At 42.9% G+C, this 23195-nt stretch overlaps 1 protein-coding gene across 2 annotated transcripts in view; it reads right to left on the bottom strand.

The window, feature by feature from the left end:
- MAP3K5 (mitogen-activated protein kinase kinase kinase 5) overlaps positions 1–22453 on the bottom strand; it is a 234775-nt gene extending 212322 nt beyond the window's left edge. The window contains exon 1 of one of the 2 annotated variants that reach the window (XM_021670832.2): positions 21686–22453. In XM_021670832.2, coding sequence (XP_021526507.1) covers positions 21686–22133 — 448 coding nt within the window. In that variant the 5' untranslated portion in view covers positions 22134–22453. The remainder of the gene's footprint in view (positions 1–21685) is intronic. The other variant, XM_021670831.2, reaches the window with a different exon arrangement.
- Between the last annotated feature and the right edge of the window lie 742 nt (positions 22454–23195).

Below are 23195 nucleotides of genomic sequence, written 5' to 3'. Positions count from 1 at the left end.
CCCCTGAGCTACTATTCTTTGCCTACTGAGTAGCCCTGCCCTGAAGAAGCAGGCACAGAGCTGTAACACTGCCTCGTCAATAAAGCTGTTTTCTTCTACCTCTGGCTTGTCCTTGAATTCTTTCCTGGGCAAAGCCAAGAACCCTCCTGGGCTAAGCTCCACTTTAGGTCTCACCTACCCTGCAGCAGCTCCATCTCAACAACCCGATATTTTAAAATATGTTCTTTTTGGAAAATTTGTGTTTCCAACCTGAGAGCTGATTTTCAAAACAGATTTTCAAAATATTTGGCTTTATAATGCTCTCTTATTTTTTTATTTTTTGAGACAGAATCTTGCTCTGTCACTCAGGCTGGAGTAGTGGCACGATCTCAGCTCCTGCAACCTCTGCTTCCCAGGTTCAAGTGATTCTCCTGCCTCAGCCTCCCAAGTACCTGGGGCTAAAAGCCTGCACCACCATGCCCAGCTAATTTTTGTATTTTTTAGTAGAAATGGGGGGTTTCACCATGTTGGCCAGGCTGGTTTCAAACTCCTGACCTCAGGTGATCTGCCCACCTCAGCCTCCCAAAGTGCTGGGATAAAAGGCATGAGCCACCATGCTCAGCCTGTGGTCTCACATTATTTTAATAAAGAGAGAGAGAGACCTTAGTCCCTAGTAAAGTAATTCTCTAGTATGTTGAGTATATGAAATGTTTGTATGCAATGTGTTCCTTCCTACCCTACTGTGGTAAGTATGGCACAGAAGACCCTGTAGAAGGTATCAACAGAATCAGCAGTCAATACTGTACATCTCTCTGTATACAGATAAGGCAGAAGGGAGTTCATTCCCAGATGTGCCAGTAAACACAATAGTACCTATTCAGAAAAGGATGGTTGGGGGCTGTGGGGGGCTTCTTTTTGGAATGGATGAACAGACAATGAAAATGAATGAATGCGCACACAGTAGTGAGACTATGCAGGTTAATCCAGGGTTTATTTCGGTAATCTACTAACAGCAGCCCTGCACTGAGGTGGGGTTAGGAAGCTTAAGATGAAGAAAACCAAAAAAACAAGCAGAGTTTTGAAAAAATCGTTAAGTGTTTCCACTATAAGTTTACAAAGTAAGGTGGCAAACTGAGCAAAAAATATCCCATTTTAAAAATGAATCATGTTCACTGTTATGCAGCCAGCATTATGAGCAATTAAGTGTTTCAAGTGGTTGAGAAAACAAGAAAGGCATTTTGGGTTCCTGTTCTTATTCTTGAGCTTCCAAAAGCCTGTGAAATCTGGCCATTGGGGACAGATGTATGGAAGACTTTTCTGGCCTGAGAGATGGGCACGTTCCCTTCCTAAAGAAGTCCTACGCTTCTGTAAACTGAGTTCAAACCAGTCAAGAATTCTCAACTTAAGCTGTATCACTGTGAATTCTAATTTATCTAAGTTAGAGATTCTCAGAAGGAAAAACAACTCTATTTTCAGCCAATTAAAATTAGCAAGAAAACACGTACATTTACAAAGGGTCATGCTCCAGAAGTTGTTCCTGTAAGACAGCGGTTGGGAATTTGCCTTCCACGTTCCCATGGAAACCCTGTTTAACACCAGAGCCCACAAAGGCCAGCTGACCTCATCCCATCCGAGGCATGAATACCAGCAGGACCAGGCCACGTGCCTTACCTTGGGAGTAGCCTGCACCGCTTCCAGAGACTGCCTTCTCTTTCTGCTTCCCTCACGAACACATTTCTTTAAATAACACTCCCTGTTATATGCCTTCTGTTGTTCTCCAGAAATCAGTCAAGTCACTGTACCTGACATCTACAGCCACCTGCTTTCCTGAAACTACTCTGGCAAAGTTATTAGCGGTTTCCTAATCTCCAAGTCCAGTTATTTCTCTGAAACTTTCAACTTCACTGACCTTCGGGCAAGCCCTCTTTGTATCGCTTTTAGAGCTAATACCTTTTCTCTCTCCCTCTCTGAACTTTCTTCCATCTGTAGTACCACCTTACCATCTTCCCTTTCTCACTAGATGATGCCTTCCTCTGCCCATCTTTTTTTTTCTGTTTTTTTATTTGTTTGTTTGTTTGTTTTCTGAAACAGAGTCTGGCTGTTTGACCCAGGCTGCAGTGCAGTGGCGCAATCTTAGCTCACTGCAGCCTCTGTCTCCCAGGTTCAAGTGATTCTCATGCCTCAGTCCCCCAAGTAACTGGGACCACAGGGACCACAGGCACACGACACTACACTCAGCTAACTTTTCTATTTTTAGTAGAGATGGAGTTTTGCCATGTTGGCCAGGCTGGTCTCAAATGCCTGACCTCAGGTGATCTACCTGCCTCAGCCTCCCAAAGTGCTGGGATTACGTTACAGGCATGAGCCACCGTGCCCAGCCACCCATCTTGAAATGCCAGTGTTTCCTACTTCTATCACAGGCCCTCTCTTTATTCTACCCCTTCCTTATGGAAAGACTCATTTATTTCCATGATTTATTATAAAATACCTGGCACATATTAAGTGCTCAATAAATGTTAGCTTTCACCATTTTCCTACAAAACCCAGTTCAAATGTCATCTCCTGTCCAATGTCTTAGCCAACCTCCTCCACCACTTCCTTCTCTCCCAGAAGAATCCTCAATGATCTGTGTTCTCAAAGGACCTTACATAGTCCTCTAATATAACAATTAGCACCAGCCTAGGCAACATGGTAAAACCTCATCTCTACAAGAAAAGAATTAAAAAATTAGCCAGCATGGTGGCACACACCTGTGGTCCCAGCTACTCAGAAGGCTGAAGTGGAAGGATCACCTGAGCCCAAGGAGGTTAAGGTTGCAGTGAGCTGTGATTGCACCACTGCACTCCAGCCTGGATGACAGAGTGAGATTCAGTCTCAATTTTTTTAAAACAACAACAACAAACAATTCACACAATATATATAATATGTTCATAGGCTGATCTCCCTTACCAGACTGTGAGCCCCTCCAGGAAAGGGATGACATCATTGAATTATATTCTATAAACATCATTAAGTGTCATCTACAGGTCACACACTCATACAGAAGACCGGGGGGATGTCAAGAACCATAAAATGTGATCTTAACTCACACTTAAGCAGAAAAAGCAGACATCAAAACCAATAATCAAAACAACACTGGGGGAAAAGTGTGATATTCATTCGATCAACCAATCTGTATCAAGTGCCAAGTACTCTTTTAGGTACTAGAAATGCAGCGTTAACAAGACAGAAAAAGAGACATGGAACTTATATTATAATAATTCTTTAAAGGACCAGAAACTGGCCAGGCGTGGTGGTTCATGACTGTAATCCCAGTACTTTGAGAGGCCAAGGCGGGCAGATCACGAGGTCAGGAGACCATTCTGGCCAACATGGTGAAACCCCGTCTCTACTAAAATACAAAAGATTAGCTGGGTGTGGTGGCATGTGCCTGTGGTCCCAGCTACTTGGGAGGCTGAGGCAGGTGAATCCCTTGAACCCAGGTGGTGAAGACTGCAGTGAGCTGAGATTGCCCCACTGCACTCCAGCCCGGTGACAGAGCAAGACTCCATCACAAAAAAAAAAGGACCAGAAACTGCTGCTTGTCAGATCCCTCTAACAAAAGATTTTTCATTGTTGTGTAAATTGGACTTGACTTTTTCCGTTGTTCCTTCTTAGTCATATCACATATGATGCAAACTCTATGGAGCAACAGCTTTTTTTTATATCTCCCAAAGAATCAAGCATGATTTGAATACTGAATCCTTAAAGCGAATCAGAATTTATTTAACAGCCTTCAGAGACCATTTCAAGAGGGAATAGATAGGAGCTGCTAACAGAAATATGCGGTAAAAAAAAAAAAAAAAATTCAGATCTTAAAGAGAGAATAAAAATAGAAGGTTAAGTAGTTCCATGATTATTCGTACCTTAAAAGAAAAAGAACGCTAAGGTCAAGCTTGTAAGTATGCAATGCTGGATTCAGGAAGAAATTTCCCTGGTGACCACAGATTAGGTATAGACTATGGCTCTAAAGTTGGGTAATACTTTCTGCTGTGGCTAAATGGGACAATGACAAGTCTTGAAAAAGTAATTCTCGTCGACTAAATATTAAATCATCAGAAGCTTGTAACCTAGTCCAGGTCTCAAATTAAGCTTTCAGCACGTAGACCAGGTAACTGAAAACTGAAAGCAGATGAGAGTCTCGAATTCTCCTATCACAGCCTTTTTCTTCTTCTATGCTCTCTGAAAACCTCAAATTTAATGTGGCATATCCTCTGGCACAGAAGGCTCCTTAACATGCTCCTAACTCCCCTGATAATAAACCAAGGAGAATAACCCAAAGAACATACAGTCTGAAAACAGAAAGATCATGATTGCTTCATACATCCACGTCTGCAAACTTAGGCAATGTGTCTAACGATGTTTTTAGAGAAACACACAAACCTATTAAATAGTTGTGGCCTGGGAAAATTAAGGCATGACAATATACAAATACCACAGTGCAATTTTGCTTGAAAATTCTCAAGCAATGTCACAACACAGTGGCAAGAGCTTTTGTGTGTACAATGTGTTCCCTTCTGGGATCACTTGAAGATGAGATCTGGCCCTTCTTGGGTTACTTCAAATTAGAAATTAACTTGCAGCCTACAAACAGGTAATAAGAAGATCCAATCCAGAATAATCAAGAGATTATCCATCAAGAAGAATGTTCATTATCTATTTAACATGATAAAAACCTATTCTTTAATAAAACCTAAGTATAGAGTCTAAGTGAGTTCTATGAAGTTTGCAAATTGTGAGGCTGTACTTTCTCATTACTTATTTATATTTCACCCTGCAGTGTAAATGTCTCTCCAGGCAAACCAAGGAGATACATCAACATCGTAATTTTAGTTCCAAGTGTATACACAATTTGGCTAAAGTAGAAGAGTGTCACTTGTATGTTTTTAAGGTTTTGGGGTTGTGTTTTATTTTCTATTTTTTTGAGACAGGGTATTGCTGTTACCCATGCTGGAGTGCAGTCGTGCAATTACAGCTCACTGCAGCCTCTGGCTCAAGCGATCATCCCACCTCAGCCTCCTGAGTACCTGGGACTTCAGGTGTGTACCACCACGACCAGCTAATTTTTGTATTTTTTGTAGAGATGAGGTCTCACCATGTTGCCCAGTCTGGTCCTGAACCCTTGAGCTCAAGCGATCCACCAGCCTCTGCCTCCCTAAGTGCTGGGATTATGGGCATGAGCCACTGCACCCAGCTGCTATTAAGGTTTAACATTCTCAAAGATTTTACAAATGGGCACCAAACAAGCCATAGGTGAGGATGTTATAAATTTAACCTTAATATTCCTGGAAGTTTACTTAAGCTCAAATCTCAAACACCGACAAATTCTTTAGCTTGCAGTTATTTGCCTTTGTCTGCCCTCTGTTGCCTCAAACACAGTCAAGAACCAAAGGATTCTATCTGAACTTCTAAACTTCCCATAACCCCAGGTAAGGCATTCCCTAACCCTGTCACTAATGAACACTGCTAATGTTCAAACATTAGCAACTTTTAAATGCTCCCGCAATTCACCTCTTTTTTTGTAAACAGAGTCTCACTCTGTTGCCCAGGACTTATATGATCCTTCCACCTCAGCCTCCTGAGTAGCTGGGACCGCAGGGGTGCACTGCTTCACCCAGCTAAGTTTTAAAATTTTTGTGTAGAGACACAGTCTCCCATGTTGTCCAGTCTGGTCTCGAATTCCTGGGCTCATGTGATCCTCCCGCCTCTACCTCCCAAAGTGCTGGAATTACATACATAAGCCACTGCACCCAGCCTGCCTTCTTAATTTGTATGTCTTTGCATCTTAGATTTCTTCAAAAGGATGTTAAAACATGAACTTTGTAAGCACACTACGTTCCTAAGCAAGAATTTTTGTCACTTGTAACTTGATCTGACATAAATTAATCAAAATTAACACTGATGCGACAAATGTGCCCTTTATTTGAATATATGCTGAATGGATGAGTAAGCACTAACACAATGGTCCTGTAAGTTAAATGGTAATCAAGTCACAGTCCTAAGTGACTGCAAAAATTTCTTAATGCTGACAGCCCTTACTTTCAGACTTTGGAAACAAATAATGCAGATCTGCAAAACTATGTTCTAATTATCACAGCAGGATCAGCCCTTGGGTAACCCACTCATATGTCATATTTAATGGCTAAATGAGTTGTCTACACAACTGATTTTATAAGGGAAAGAAGAGTCTGGAACTCTGTTAACAGTAGGATAGTATTTCCTTTTCAATTTTATTTCATATTTACCAACTGCCAAGGTAAATCTGAATTCAAGCATATTCAAGCACATAAAATATTGGTAGCACTGAGTTGCTCAGCAAGAAAAGTCAAGCCAACTGTTCTTGTCATAACTCATGTGCAAGCTACAACCTTATTCTCTTTCACTAGGTCAAGCCAAGCAACTTGTGCCCCAACCCTGCTTTGCAATAATATACACATTCTAAGAGATATATCGGGTTTTAAAACCAGACTCCAGGCTCCTCTAGAGTATCTACAAATCTTTTCTTACTCTATGTATACAGTAAACACCAGGTCAGCATATCTGGGAAACTGACTAGGAGGTATTTGGTTGTTTTATTTTTTGAGACAGAGTCTCTGTTTTCCCAGGCTAAAGTGCAGTGGTGCAATTGCAGCTCACTGCAGCCTCAAACTGAGGAGTTATTTTTGAAAAATTAAATCCTACTGTCTGGATTTGAAACCCGAATTTTCACTGGATCAACCAAAGCTAGTTTCCCAAGACCAATATCCTAAAAAATCTAGGAGATGTCATGATAGAACTACCACACATCAACCATATGTGACTCAAAAACGATCAGAAATATTACATACATTTAAAAAAAAAGAAATATTATATAAAGCATACATTCATTAATGTTACTTAGAACCTTCAGAGGTAGCCCAGATTTCTGCCTTAGTCATGCTTTATGTATATCATAATATAGATATGGTTCTGCATTGACAATGCATCCACTACATCTGCCTTTATTATCTAAAGGAACCTGGTTCGTTTATTTGATATTCTTATTCTGGCCCAGCCATTCAAGAGCTTGGCATTCAGGTTGACAATTTTCTGTCAGCCAAGAACCAAATACTCTACGTGTCATCAAGTAAGCAACACAATTTTATTATGTAAGACAGGCCAGAAAAATACTAAATTGAAATTATATTGTTGGCACATTTTAACTATCTAAAACAACCTCGATTTTTTCACAAGCTGAAAAGATTAATACAAGGGACTTCAAATTCCACTACTAGAAAAATAATATATTTTTTAAAAGGTTCTAAATCTCAGGCAATAACTACCTGTTTCCATAAGAGTCAATATAAAAAAGTTCTTCTTAATTAAAGAATCTTAATACCCCTCTTGGAAGAAAAATTTAATAATATTTTATCTATATTTATGAGATCTGAAAGGTTTTTAATAAAACCTTGGAATTTATCTAAGTAATTTTCATTATGATACTGATTTCATTAAAAAAATTAACTGGGGGGTCTAATGCATAGTATACTATTGCATAAGATTTTCATTTTTGATACATTTTCACATCTTTTATAGCAGTAATAAACTGTTCTCAAGTGTACAGTTCAGTGAAATGATCTACATTATGAAGTCCTTAAAATATTCCCTTGGATTTTTTTAACTTATTCATTACTTTTTCACTATATAATCCCACATGTTGTAGGCTCCCAACAATTATTTATTAAATTGCTGAATTCAACTGGTAGACTGTAAAATCATAAAAGGCAGAAATTACACCTTTTTAACCTAATTTTAAATAGACCTTAGAGAGAAATCTTGCAGATTTTAAGTAGCCAAAAAAAAAAAAAAAAAAAAAAAAAAAAATCTGCTGATGTGATGCCTGTAATCATGGTATTAATAATAATTTCAATGTTTTCAAATAGAAAATGTATTTCTGTGAGACAGGAGAACATAAGTTTTAAGTGAATAGATTCTGGAGTCTGACAGACTTGGGTTCAAAATCGGACTCTGCCCCTCAGTAGCTATGTGACACTGAGACCACTGTTGACAATAGTTTCAGGGGCTCAGTTTCCCCAAACAAAAAAGCTGATCAACTGATGCTATCTGCCTCATAAAGTTGTTTTAAAGATTAAATAGACCAGGCACAGGGGCTTACGCCTGTAATGCCAAGGCAGCACTTTGGGAGGCAGATGCAGGAGGATCACTTGGCCTCAGGAGTTCGAGACCAGCCTAGGTAACATGGCGAGATGTTGTCTCTACAAAAAATAAAAATAAGGCTGGGCATGGCAGCTCACACCTGTAATCCCAGCACTTTGGGAGGCCAAGGTGGGCAGATCACTGGAGGCTAGGAATTTGAGACCAGCCTGGTCAACATGGCGAAATCCTTTCTCTACTAAAACTGCAAAAAATTAGCAGGGGATGGTAACCTGGGAGGCAGAGATTGCAGTGAGCCAAGATCATACTACTGCACTCCAGTCTGGAATCTGTCTCAAATAAATAAATAAATAAATAATAAAAGATAAAAATAAAAACATAAAAAATGAGGCCAGTGTGCTGGTGCATGCCTGTAGTCCCAGCTACTCGGGAGGCTGAGGTCGGAGGATCACTTAATCCTGGGAGATCAAGACTGCACTGAGCCATGATCATGCAACTGCACTTTAGTCTGGGCAAGAGTGAGACCCTGTCTCAAAAACAAAAAGAAAAAACATTAAATAAAGTCACACATATAGAGTGATTAGCACATACACCTAACGCACAGTAATGCATGCTGTTTGTTTATGTCTTGCTTTAATTTATAAGACCAGAGTGTCATATAGGCAGCTGGTCAGTTTGTGTAATCTTACAGCAGTGTGCTAGCTCTCTAAAATATATAAACTTTTTCCTCCATAAAATAGGCTTATTTGGAGCAGTCTAAACTGAGAGTCCAATATTAACGATGATAATCTCCTAAAATAAGAAGGAAGTTGGGTTTCCAGACAGTGCAGGCATCCCACTGGCATATTCCTGGTTTGGTTATGGCCATATGGCTTGTATCTCTTCTCACATCCAAAACCTTGGGGACTGACAGACATCCTATTGTCAATTTGTACATGTTCTTCCCTGACCTAAAATAACCATGACTAGGAACCTGGTTAAAGCAAGGTATTCTGGGATCCTCTCAGGGCGAACAGCTTCAGATGGCAGAGTAGCAGAGACAGCAATAGGTCCTTTAAGTCAGGCTGAGTTCAGAGCACTTGGAGAGACAGGCATAGAGCCTGCTGAGAATGACCAACCTTCTGCAGGGAAGAGTTGTCAAAGACTTGGGAGTATCCTTTCAGTGGAAGGCTGGGCTTAGTGCAGCAATCCCTCTGGGAATTACCTTATTTTAAAGGGGTGTGTACCTTTGATTGTCCTCCTAGTGATCTGGCCATTTTACAATGCTGTCGGGGTAAGTATTACCTTGTGCAAACTGATAGTAAAGCAAGTATTTCTTGTCCACAGCAATACAAATGAATATGGTTTGGTAGAGATACAATTGATTTCCACCCTTCAGAATAGATGGCTCCAACATTTATACTTATAGAATTGCCTTACACAATATCAGCTAATTTTGCATCTATTAGCAAGTTCATTTCACCATTCCTGATTTTGTGCGTGTGTATATAATATTTGCTCTTTGAACTCTCCTTTCAACCAGTTTTAATATCTTTCTGGTTTTTCTCATTAAATACTAAATTAGTTCAATATTTGGCATATGTTTATATTTGAAGAGAGTCATTATTTTAGATTTTTGTAACTTATACCCTAGAACATTGTAACATGGTGCTTCCCATGAAGAATGCATTTTCCCAGGAAGGGAAATTGATGACGTAGAAAGGAGCTTTTAGTTTTGTCCAGAATTATTTATTTTTCTAAAATACAAAGAGAAGTAAAACAAGTATGTCAAAATGTTTAACTGCTATTAGCTATTTTATTTAGGTAGTATGCAGATGTATAAGTGTCTGTCAAAGTTTTTATATACTTTATTTATGACTAAAGTGTTTCATAAATTTTTTAATGTTTCTCCCATGCAAATAGATATGTTATAAACCTTTTTACAGTTTTTCAGAAACAACAAAAAAAAGAAGAAAAAGAAAAAAAAAGAAGAAAAAGAAATGTTATAAACCTTTATACTCCTGAAGATGTATGCCTTCTTCCGCTTAGTTCTTCAATACATCCTGATTCAGTAAGAGGCATATTATAGGCAATTAATAATAAATGCTTACAAAATTTAATTACTAGGAATACGCTATCACATTAAGGGAAAGTGCATCAGACTCCAGAGCCAGCATGTCTCAGGAAAACAAGAAAAGAACTGTCCCCGGGCTGTGCCGTAAACCCAGCTCTCTGGATCATTTGAGAGAAATGCTGATTGTGGTCTATTGCAGTCCATGTAACCATCATGCCCAGAAAATAGCCCAAGACTTGCTTGAAAAGAGCCCAACTTACAGCTTAAGGCCAAACAACTGGCAGTCACTATCGAGTTGGCTCCCTTGTTGACACAGACTGAAAAACCTAAGTCAGTTTTCTGATTAAGATGTCACTAAAATCTGCTAGCAAGAGGCGATCAGAAAGTTGTGTCACTACTCTGACTCTTCCTCACAATAATAACTGCCATCATGGACCAAAATGAGAAGTGATCCTCTTAAACAGAACATGTACTTCAAAATGTTTTGAAATGTTTTTCACTGCAGGTGGAAATTGCAGAATAGCAAAACAAAACACCTGTATCGTTTGGAAGTTGAAAGACTTCCTACTCAACCCCTTGATTTAATCTGGACACTCACATAGCCTTTCCAACTGTAAGATATAGTTAATTACACTGCCCGGCCTACTTCTTTTATAAGAAATAGGATCATATGCTGGGCGCAGTGGCTCATGCCTGTAATCCCAGCACTTTGGGAGGCCGAGGCAGGTGGATCACGAGGTCAAGAGATCGAGACCATCCTGGTCAACATGGTGAAACCCCGTCTCTACTAAAAATACAAAAAAAAAAAAAATTAGCTGGGCATGGTGGCGTGCGCCTGTAGTCCCAGCTACTTGGGAGGCTGAGGCAGGAGAATTGCTTGAACCCAGGAGGCGGAGGTTGCGGTGAGCCGAGATTGTGCCATTGCACTCCAGCCTGGGTAACAAGAGCGAAACTCCGACTCAAAAAAAAAATTAAAAAAAAAAAGAAATAGGATCCTTTTTTTTTTTTTGAGACGAAGTCTCACACTGCACCAGGTTAAAGTGCAGTGGCACGATCTTGGCTCACTGCAACCTCTGCCTCCTGGGTACAAGAGTATGAGAATCAAAGGAAGAGGAGTAGCATTGAACAACTGATTTATTTACATTATCATTCTGACCCAGCTGCATAAAATCGCCTAAACCTCAGAGTGATCAAATTATAAACTGGGAAATATCTAGCTAGAGGCCAAAGCTATGGCCCCTGGACAGCATGAATAGCACTCCTGTCCTGGTTGCCCCAGCTTTAAGCTGATATTTTCACAATTACCATATTAGAAAACTTGAGTGTGACATTAAGAGGTATTTGGAATGACTGGGCACGGTGGCACAGGCCAATAATCCTAGCACTTTGGGAGGCAGTGGCCAGTGAATTGCTTGAGCCCAGCAGTTCAAGACCATAACCTGGGAAACAAGGCGAAACCCTGTCTCTACTGAAAAAAAAAAAGTGTATTTGATATGTAATAGCCTTGGATGACTTTCTAAAAATAAGAAATAGGAGTAATTAGGCCAGGCATGGTGGCTCACGCCTGTAATTTCAATACTTTGGGGGGCTAAGGTAGGAAAATCCCTTGAGTGCAGGAGTTAGAGGTTGCAGTGAGCTATGATTGAGCCACTGCATTCCAGCCTGGGAGACAGAGTGAGACCCTGTCTCAAAAAAAAAGAAAAGAAAAGAAAAAGAGGTAATCAAAACTTTTTAAAGGAGAGAGAATTATCTGGCTTAGGCAAGGCTTGTTTTTATGTGGCTTGGGGTCAGTGGACAGATAACCTAATGTTGACTGATGCTCACTAGGGCAGCTCTCCTCCATGTTTCTGTTTCTTAAGAGTTCACAGGTATAGGAGAGGCTTGAAAAGTACTAATATAACTGGTCTCAACCATTTTTATAGATTTCCTGTACAAAGGAATATAACTTACTTCCTGTATGAATCATATACCAAAGGCAATTGCTTTCCTCATCGTTGATGAACTACTGTAACAGAAAACGTCTGCTTATAGTGGACTGTTTTCTGTCATCCTGTGTGACTTCTGTGGCATTTAAGTTACACAGATCTGCTCTACTGTGATTAAAGAGGAGATGCTCTTAATATTTACAATTCTCTCTCCTGTTTCCCCTAAGAAAATTACCACAATGTAGCTTCAATTATGTATCTTTTAGTTTTTCTGTTTTCCTTTGGAAAACCAAAAACACTCCAAAATAAAATTTACATAAAATGTAAGTGCTCAATTCTTTACATTTTTGGAACAATTAGACAAGATTTGGAAAATCAGCTTTGTCTCGTATCCTTCCTGCTTTTCCACTAAGCTGGCACATACTTCCATCAGTGTCTCTAGTCAATACCTCTGGCCAAAAAGAAAAACTAATACACTAAAACAATGAGGCCAGGTGCAGTGGCCCATGCCTGTAATCCCAGCACTTTGGGAGGCTGAGGCAGAAGGATCGCTTGAGTCCAGGAGTTCAAGACCAGCTTGGGCAACATGGTAAAACCCCATCTCTATACAAAAATACAAAAATTGGCCAGGCTTGGCTGTACTCAAAGTAGGAGGATTGCTTGAGCCCAGAAAAAGCAGAGGTTGCAGTTGGAGCTGAAATCATGCCAAGACACTCCAGCCTGGGTGACAGAGGGAGACTGTCTTTAAAAAATAAATACATAAATAACTACAGGAACCAATATATTAGAGTCACCAATGAATTTTTAATTTGTCATTTTGCCTTGATTTCCTTTACTTCCCTTTTATGCCACTAATAGCATTTTCAAGTTTAATTTTACTCCCTGAAAATAAGGGTATCTTTCTTATATCTAGCCAGTTTCCCCACCTACCTATATCCAAATTACAGGAAGATGAGGCTGTCTTCAAGATATACCTTTCAAGCTGTGGGTTCCCAGTTTCTTCTGATAACCACGGAGCTGTGGGTTCCTGCAACACTGCCCGCCCTCACCACATTCCCCACACTCATCTTGCCCCAGGTGGAGTGGAGGAAATGCTAGCATGTTCTACAGCCACAGTGAGGGTCCCATGGTCAATGGAAAGGGGAACTGTGATAAAAGGCCCTGGAATGGGCTCCTGGGAGGGGACATCATTGCACAGCACACTGTCAGCCCTGGAGTCAGCAGCCAACAGTGTATTTTCCTGTGGTTTTCTCTCTACTTTCCTGGCTTGGGATGATGCTTGAAGGGACCACTTGGAGGAACTACTTGGAAAATAGGCACAGTTGGTACCTCATGCTGGAGAGACTTGCACATTTACTAAACTTTGTGCTTGTCCATCTCCCGCTGCTCCCCAAAGAAGGTGTGAACCACTTTTATCCTGCAAACCAGAAACAGGAACTGAATGGCCCTCTAACCAGACGTCTGAAACAGGAAGCAGGTCACAGTTCTTATAGCCACCAGAGGGGAACTGCCCTGTAAACAGAGAACTCCCAGAAGGCTGGCTCCAGCTAAGGCCACTGGTGAGACAAGCCTGTGTTCTGCCCTTATATAATACATAGGCTTCACCTAGAGATGGAGCCAGCGTGAACTACCAACTGATAAATGTCTCAAGTAGACAAAAGGTGACCAACTTACGGAAAGAAATGGGATCCCGGAAGCCTAAGAAGCAGGGCCAGTCATGACAACATGCAGTTGATTATGTGGGGTAAGAAATCGGTCCTCTAAAAACTAATCTATTTTTGTGCTCTGGAGTTTTCTTTTTGATTCTGCTTTTTTCGATCCAATTTTCTATTTAAGCTCTTTTTTAAAAATTATAGTTTTGCCTTAATTGACCCATTATCCAAGAAAGCAAGAAGCAGCACAGCATTGTCAGTTCGTGTGGGGTGGGTGGCAGCTGCCTCAATGATGTGCCAGGGAACGTGAAAAGCTCAGAGAAAAACCATGTGTTGGACACCACTAGGATGTTTTAAAATCCCTTCCTAACCGGAGTTTTCCCTTATGAGCTTATGTATGTTTGCTCTTTTGATAATTTTACTAAGGCTCGTTTTGCACATGACGCGTGGCTGAAAGGTGGGAAGGGGCTGCAGGGCGGTTCCAATCAGAGGCTCTCAAACACAACTCTGTTGACTGGTGTGATAAAGTTTTCACTCATCCATGGAGAAATGGGAAAAATAAATAATGTCATGAGTTTTTCCATCCATTTCCGTATGCAAAGATCTGTCCTTTATTCTAAGGTTATGTCCCCTCCTAATTTTTTTTTAACATAAAACTTCTTTTTAGGAAACCATGGCAATAGGTAGCTGGTTGTTGATTTTCCTCTCTCTTTCTCTCTCTCTCTCTCTCTTTCTCTTTCTCTCTCTCTCTCTCTCTCTCTCGATTTTCCTCACTCTCTCTCTCTACTTATAATACTCTTACTTGGAAAAATTTAAATGTTGGCAAACACATGTCATCTTCCAATTTTTTTTAACTGGTTCATGGGAAACATTATTTAGGAAAAATGGACTTTACCCTTTCCTTCAAAATATATGAGATGATATACTTGGAAAGTATATTGAAAGTAGAAATGCAGAAGTGGGCTGGAAAATTTTCAAGAACTTCTCCATCTAGGATAGATGGGATACAAGGTTATGTTCTGTTTTGTTTTATTGTTTTACCAAATAAGATTACAAGTCCTAAGAAGCTTTGCTGAATGCAAGTTAGAGCCAAAGCCCAGCAAGGTCAGATGCCTCTCCAGCAAGGTGGCATATTAACACATGGGCAACTTTCGTCACAAGCTCAGGTGAAGTGGGAACATACTACAGATGAAAATAGAAAAGCTAAGTTCTTATAATTTCAACTAGCATGTGCTTCCTTCCTGTTAACAATTGCTACAGGGTGAAAGACTGAGTAAGAGATTGCAATCTGCAGTGAGCCAAGTTAAAAGGCCCGGGCGGATGTGAAGGCTCATGGCAAGGAAATTGGAAGCGGGCAGCCAATCTACCCTGTGTCCACTGAGGGAGTGAGGTGGCCTTGAGCACAGCAGCATCCCTGGGTGTCCCTCCTTCCTTGGCAGGAAGTTGAAGGGGAAGAAGCCTGAAGGAGGTGAAAGTGTTCTTAGATCTCCTGCAGGCATTGCCTCCTCCTCACACAGCATCCCTCATCTCCCTGCAGCCACCTGATCTTCCCTTTGTCCCCTATCTCACCACAGTGCCACCAACGCCACCACTCCAAGCTGATGCTTCTCCTACATCTGGCCAAGATGCTACCCAGAGCTGGATGAAAGCAAGTCACTGGTCTAATACAGGAAAAGTCCCAGTTTTAGGTTTCAGAAACAGAATTTTTCCAAATGTTTAAAATGGTGAATGGTTCCATACACTGTGTTAACCAGGCTTCTTATAGGCTAGTCCCAGAATCTGACCACCATGTGCAATACTGTTTCTAAGAAAAGTGTGCTCCAAGCAAGAACCTTCAAATATTTAACCTGAGTGAATGAATGTAACCTCTTCAAGGTTCAGTGTTTTCATAAGCAAAATGAGAGAATAAGGAAGAATTGATGTCTATTAAAAAAAGAAAAAATTTAGGTCTGGGTGCAGTGGGTCACACCTGTAATCCCAGCACTTTGGGAGGCCGAGGCAGGTGGATCACCCAAGGTCAGGAGTTCGAGACGAGTCTGGCCAACAAGGTGAAACCCCGTCTCTACTAATAATACAAAAAAAAAATAGCTGGACATGGTGGCACACCACTGTAATCCCAGCTACTCAGGAGGCTGAGGCAGGAGAATCACTTGAACCCAGGAAGCAGAGGTTGCAGTGAGCTAAGACTGAGCCACTGCACTCTAGCCTGGACAAAAAGAGTGACACTCTGTCTCAAAAAAAAATTTTTTTTGGGAGAGCTTCCCAGTTGGGATCTGTGCACCTACACAGGGCAACACGATAGTATTGACATCTCTTAGCTTTTATGGAATTTTCTGCCTATAATGCAGAGGGCTAAGAAGAGGTATTGTCAGCTTGGCTTTGCTGTCTCTGAGTGACAGTCTCTTGTATATGTAAATAAGATGAATTTTCATAAAAGCATTAATACAGCATTAGTTTCACCTCAGAAAGAAAATGAAAAAGCAAATGACAAGTGTAGTTCAAAGAAGAAATCAAAATATAGTTAAATAGAAATCAGATTGAGAAAAATCAGTGAAAACCTTTAACTGCAACCTCTTCTTTAAAAAGGCACCAGTACATAAAGATCAGGAAAGTTTTTTAAAAATGTTATCGAACTTTAAGTTTTGTTTGTTTGTTTGTTTTTGTTTTTGAAACAGGGTCTCATTCTGTCACCCACGCTGGACTACAGTGGCATGATCACGGCTTACTGTAGCCTCAACCTCCCAGGCTCCAGGGATCCTCCGACCTCAGCCTCCTAAGTAGCTGAGACTAAGTTCTTATTCACTCCATTAGACAGAGCTATTCAAACATCATTGTTTCCCATGTAAAACGTTGAGATCTTCATTAGGCTGTCCTTGTTTACCCTGCCATTTCACTTCAGGTGTCACATCCTTTAAGATGCTACCCCTTGCCAGGTGCGGTGGCTCACGCCTGTAATCCCAACTCTTAGGGAGGCAGAGGCAGGAGGATAGCTTGAGCCCAGGAAATTGAGACCTGCCTGGGCAATATAGCGAGACCCCGTTTTCCACAAAAAGGAAAATAGCAAACAAACAAAACACAAGTGTAAGAAGCTACCTTTGACCCATCCCACCCTCAGTCTGATTTTTGAAGCTGTTTCCTGAGAGCCCAGGGCATCCTGGCACAGAGGCACTGCTATGGCAAAGACATTGAGTCTGCCCTCCCCACCAACTCAGCGCTCCTCAGGGGCAGGAATATGATATATACAAGCAGTTCATTTCACCTCTACAAACTGAAATGATTCATTTGTCTTAATAATGTTGTCATTTTAAAGTACAGAATTTGAGAGCTAGATGGAATCTCAGATACCAATTATTCCAACACTCCACTCTTTTCTGAGACCTTAAATGAATTGCTCCAAGTTATAAAAGAATCAGGACCCAAAGCCGAACCTTGAAAATGCTACTCTAATGCTTTGTGCTTGCATCCCATGCCGCCTTGCCTTCGTAAATTCACAGGATTAAATAAGAGAATCCTAAAAATTGTATTCAATTCCCCCTTCACTTCTACCCCGATCAATTTTACAGGCAAAGAAACACCATTGGAGGCAATGAAGGGCCGTTCTCACGATTACATGGTTCACAGCAGAGCTGGGATGAAAACTCAGATCTAATATGCAGGACAGTGTTCTTCCCACCACCTCATAAAAAATCATCTTTCAAGTACAGGTTGTGGGTGTAGAGCAAAGGTCAGCATGGCACAGGGGCCAAATCCTGCGGGCCACCTGTTTTTGAGTATGGCTGGCAAGCTAAGAATGGTTTTTACATTTTAAAATGGTTATAAAACAAGAAAGAATACTTTATGAAGTATATGAAGTTCAAATTTCAGTGTCCGTGAATAAAGTTTGGTTGGAATATAGTCACGATCATTTGTTTAGGCCCTGTTTATGGAAGCTCTTGAGTAACAAGGGCAGAGCTGAGAAGTTGTGAAAGAGACCTCAAGAAATAAGGCTGCACACCTAATACCATCTGATCTTTGACAAAGTCAACAAAAATAAGCAATGAGGAAAGGACTCCCTGTTCAATAAGGAGTGCTGGCTAGCCATATGCAGAATAAAATCGGACCCCTATCTATCACCATATACAAAAATTCACTCAAGATGGATTAAGATTCAGATGTAAGACCTCAAACCATAAGAATCCTAGAAGAAAGCCTAGGAAAATACCTTTCTACATCAGCCTTGGGAAAGAATTTATTACTAAGTCCTCAAAAGCAATTGCAACGAAAACAAAAATGACAAATGGGACCTAATTAAACTAAAGAGCTTCTGCACAAGAGACACTACCAAGAGAGTAAACAGACAACCCTCAGGATGGAAGAAAATATTCACAAACTATGCATTTAAGAAAGGTTTACAAACCAACAAGCAAAAAGAGCAACCCCATTAAAAAGCAGATAAAAGATAGGAACAGACACTTCTCAGAAGAAGACATACAAGCAGCCAACAAACATGAAAAAATGCTCATGTTTTCATGAGCATTTGATTTGCATTTTTCTAATGCAGAAAAATGCAAATCAAAACCACAATGAGATAATATCTCACGCCAGTCAGAATGGCTTTTGTTAAAAAGTCAAAAAATAACAGATGTTGGCGAGGCTGCAGAGAAAAGGGAATACTTACACACTGTTGGCGAGAATGTAAATTAGTCCAGCCACCATAGAAAGCAATTTGGAGATTTCTCAAAGACCGAAGAGCTGAACTACCGTTCGACCCAGCAATCCCATTACTAGGTATATACCCAAAGGAAAATAAATCGTTCTACCAAAAAGACACCAAAACCAGATACTGCATGTTCTCACTTGTAAGTGGGAGCTAAACATTAGGTAGATGTAAACTTAAAGATAGAAACAACCGACGGGGAAGACTACCAGAAGGAGAAAAGAGAGGGGGCTGAAAAACTACCTATGGGTACAATGCTCGCCACCTGGGTGTCGGATTCATTCATACCCAAAACCTCAGCATCACACACTATATCTCTGTAACAAACCTGCACAAATACTCTCTGATTCTGAAATAAAGGTTTTTTTAAAATTGCAAAGTCTGAAATATTTAGTATCTAGACCTCTACAGAAGTTTGTCAACCCCTGATGGAGGAAGAACAAGCTGTCTTAGAAGTCAGAAGAAAATCAGTTCTACTACCATCAAACTCCACAGCCCTTAGTTTAGAAAAACAAAGGGAGGCTGGGTGCATGGCTCAACGCCTGTAATCCCAATTTGGGAGGCCAAGGCAGGTGGATTGCTTGAGGCCAGAAGTTTGAGACCAGTCTGGGCAACATAGCAAGACCTCGTCTCTACAAAAAAATAAAGTAAAATAAAATTAGCCCAGTGTGGTGGCTCACGCGTGTAGTCCTAACTACTTGGGAGGCTGAGGCAGGAGAATCACTAGAACCCGGGTGTTCCAGGCTGCAGTGAACCATGATCATGCCACTGCACTCTAAACTAGGCAACAGAGTGAGACCTTGTCCCTAAATAAAATAAAATAAGATAAAAAAAAAAAGAGTTTGGATGAAACTGATACACCACCTTCATTCTGTCACATTTTCATGCTTTCATGCTGAATAAGAAGGCACTCATCCTCGGAGTTCATGCCACCCAGATGGGCAGAGGGTTATACTGAGGCCTGTCTAGTTTGAAAGAAGCAGTAGGAAGGGACAGGGCTGGCCCAGGAACAACAAGAGGCTTCCCAGAGCATGCCCTCTCCACTATTCCATATGTACCTAAATGCCTGGTAAGATCTTTGCCAGCTCACTCACCTGATTCCAAGATAGTAAGCTTTCCTTGATTCTGAGAGTAACTCAGCCCACCTAAATGGAGGAAGCAAGGGCCAAACACGACCTTTTTTTTTTTTTGACAAGAGTCTCTCTCTGTTACCCAGTCTGGAGTGCAGTGGTACAATCTTGGCTTACTGTAACCTCTGCTTCCCAGGTTCAAGAGATTCTCCTGCCTCTGCCTCCCAAGTAGCCGGGACTACAGGTATGTGCCACCACACCCAGCTAGTTTTTGTCTTTTAAGTAGAGATGGGGTTTCACCATGTTGGCCAGGCTGGTCTTGAACTCCTGACCTCAGGAGATCTACTCGCCTTGGCCTCCCAAAGTGCTGGGATTACAAGCATGAGCCACTGTACTGGGCCCAAGCATGACCTTTTAGGGTCAGCTACCTGAAGCAGAATCCTGCATTGGCCACTTACTCCCTATGAATCCCAGGGCCAGGTAGGGCTCTCTGGGTTTTCCCACCTAAGGTAAGTACTTCCTTCACAGGCTTGTTTGGAGGATTCAATGAAATACACTCAAATGGTCAGCTCCCTTGTAATCATTCTCTCTCCCTTTCCCAGAGGCAGTGTTTGGAGAGTAACAGAAAGTAAGCCTTGTTAGGAAAGTTTCTTTCAAATTAACTTAGAGTTTAAGATTTTTTTTTCTAGATCCCTAGAAAAAAACACCCAATCAGTGCAATAAAAATAGGCTCAAGTGTTCAGTTGGGTATTTTCCTCTCATATCTTAGTTCTTTGAAGCTTCTTCCAAATTATAATCCAAAAATAAGAGTGCCATAATTTTTAGAAAAGTTACGTTGATGTAACTTTTATAGAAAGCTACCCAAAGAATCAAGCTATAATATATTATATCCATGCTCAGTTATGAAGACCAAAACTATTTTAAAAATACCAGAACCAGAAAGTCCTAGTTTATTTAGTCTGGCTTCTTTAACATGAAGTTCTTGTTGTTCTTAAAATATTCAGCTTTGGCTGAATTCCAAGACTGACATAAGCCTACTTCAGGTGCTTGGAAGAGGCTGAAGAGAATCAGAACCGAAAACAAAATTGGAAAATAAAGCCTTTTATGTGATCACAAATGCAAGAAGTGTATTGTTTTGAAACCAATGAACCAGGTTTTTACCCACAAATGTAAACATAAACATGTATATATTCTCAACACAGGATATACAGGGGGCTAAAGGTTAATTTCCATAACATGGTATTAGTCCTAACATTTGCTAACAGGCAGTTAATTGCTTCAGTTACTAGAACTGCCTTAACATTTTCTGAAATCTGAGATAGGTTGAAAAGATACATTTCTTTCATGGATCATGCTAGCAATTACTTTAATGGTCAAACTAATGTTGTTACTAGGATAGCATATGGCTGTTTTAGACAATGTTAAATAATAAACTTTCTAGCCCACCATGGTATATGCGGTAATTAAAAAAAAGACCCTGGTTCTCTCACCAAACTCCTTACAAAGATACCACATAAGTTCAGTGTAAGTTGTGATGTTATTACCTTTGGAAGCACTGTAATTACTTGAAAGTCCAGGTTAGTGAGAGATGAGAAATTCAAGCTACTAAAACTTATTGAAGGTAAAATGAGTTGGGAAGATCGCGACATGGCATGCAAATTAATAGTTACACTCTGCGTGCAGCTGGCTGTGTGGCATGTCATCGTTCCTGTACTCTCAAAATTGCACAGAGAAAAAGAGAACCTCATCGAAAACGGTCACAGGTATCTGCAGAAGGAAAACAGGGATCCAACCTAACAGAAGCGAAACAGAGATCCTGAATGGAGAAGGAATGACTGGGGCAAACATCTCCCACTGCTGGAAAACAGTTCTTCAGGTTGATCTCAAGGACCCAGGACTCCGCTGGGCGGTGGGTGGATCCATGGGTCTGTCGCACAAATACACACAGACTCTTACACAAGCACACAAGCTGTCCCCGGAGCGGCGAGCGACAGGAGCAGTCACGCAGCGGCGCTCGCTGCCCCCAAAGTGGGGCAAGAAGTAAATGCTTCCCGCCCAGAAGAATAAAATGCCCCAAAGACCGACAGGTTAAACATGGGTCCCGACCGCGCGGGATGGGAAAGGGGTCACACACGCACCTGCATTGTAAAAGCGGTCCAGAACCGTGGTTTCTCCAAAGTCGAGTTTCCCAAAATGCAGGGTCTCCAAAGTGGCGCCCACCGCCTCGCACGCCTCCCGCAGGCTCTGCAGGGCCTCGCTCTCGGCCACCACCAGTTGCCCCTGGCTCGCTTCGTTGATCACATATGCCACCGTGGTCCGTCGGCTGCCTCCACCACCAGAGCTGCCCCGGCACCGGGTGGCACTGCTCGCGGAGGTGGCCGCGGGACACCCGATGCCAGGGGCAGCGGCGCTCTCCACGTTCCAGAAGCTGCCCGGCGGCGGCGGTGGCAGCTGGTGCTCCTCGCCCTCGCCTACCGCCGCCGCTCCTCCCCTCCTGCAGATGCCGCCCTCGGGGATGGTGCAGAACCCCGAGGGGGCGAAGGGTGGCACGGAGAAAGTGATGCCCTCGCCCGCCTCCGTGCTCATCTCTCCTGGCCGGGATGCAGCGGCGGCGGCGTCCCCTGCCCAACCGCACCGCCTGGCCAGCCACAGCTCGGGGCTGCTCCGCGCCCGCCGGGCTAAGCAGCTGCCATCGCGCGCCGCGCCCTCGCCGCCGCGCCGCCGCCTCCTCTCCGGCGCCCTCTCCCCCGAGGGCACGCCGCTGCCCGGCGGCGGCTCGCTCCTCCTCGGCGCCTCCGTGGCCGCGCCGCTCGCCCGCTGCAGGGTTTAGAGTACAAGGGGTGGGGAAGCCGGGTGAGCGGGAAGGGACGGAGCTTCCTTTTCTTGGCCGGCTGACAAGTCGGCTCGCAAACCTGCGCTACGGTGCAGCTCAAGGGCGCCGCGCTCGGGGTGCAGCCCGCCCTCGCCACCCGCCGCACAGCGCCGCGCAGCTCCTTCCGTCCCGGCCGCTCTGGGAGGGGCCAGGAAGGGCGCCCCCTGGGTGCGGAGCTACCTGGCGCGCACCTTACGGGCGGGCGGGCTCCCCGGGCGGCGTCCCGGAACAGCAGCAGCGGCAGCCGAAGGGACCCGCCTCCCTCCTCGGCGGCAGCTCCCCTTCATCGGCTGGATTTCCTCCTCCTCGCCTGGCCTCGTTTCTCTTCCGATCGCCTCCGCCGCGTCGTCCCCGCGCCAGTCTCGTCGATCCTTGCAGCCGCTAGCCCTCTCCTCCACCAGCTTCTGGCCACCCACTCGACGCGGCCCCGAGAGTCAGGACCCGCCCCCAGGGAGGGCTCTGCTAGGAAGCTCGAGCCCGGACGGAACCGACCGCGCCGTGGCCCCCGGACCCCAGCCCTTCTCTGAGTGCCGCGCGTGGCGTAGCGTCCCCGTCCTCACCCACCCGGCCCCCACCTAAGAAGACTTGGAGCGCAAGCGATTACTGGGTGGCGCAAAAGTCTCTCCAGCCAATACTCAGTCCTCGGAGTCCGCCCCCGAGGCATTTCCAGTGTTCCCCGCGGCGATGGCGCCCCCCTCCGGCCCTTGGCGGCCTCGTGGACTGGGACCGCGCACGGCGCTGGCAGGACAGGCTCCGGGAGGCCCACGTTGCGCGAG

The sequence above is a fragment of the Aotus nancymaae genome, unplaced genomic scaffold (assembly GCF_030222135.1).
Source record: "Aotus nancymaae isolate 86718 unplaced genomic scaffold, 86718_ANA_hifiasm-v0.15.2.pri h1tg000040l, whole genome shotgun sequence".
NCBI lineage: Eukaryota > Metazoa > Chordata > Mammalia > Primates > Aotidae > Aotus > Aotus nancymaae.
This window is presented reverse-complemented; position numbering and strand designations above follow the sequence as displayed.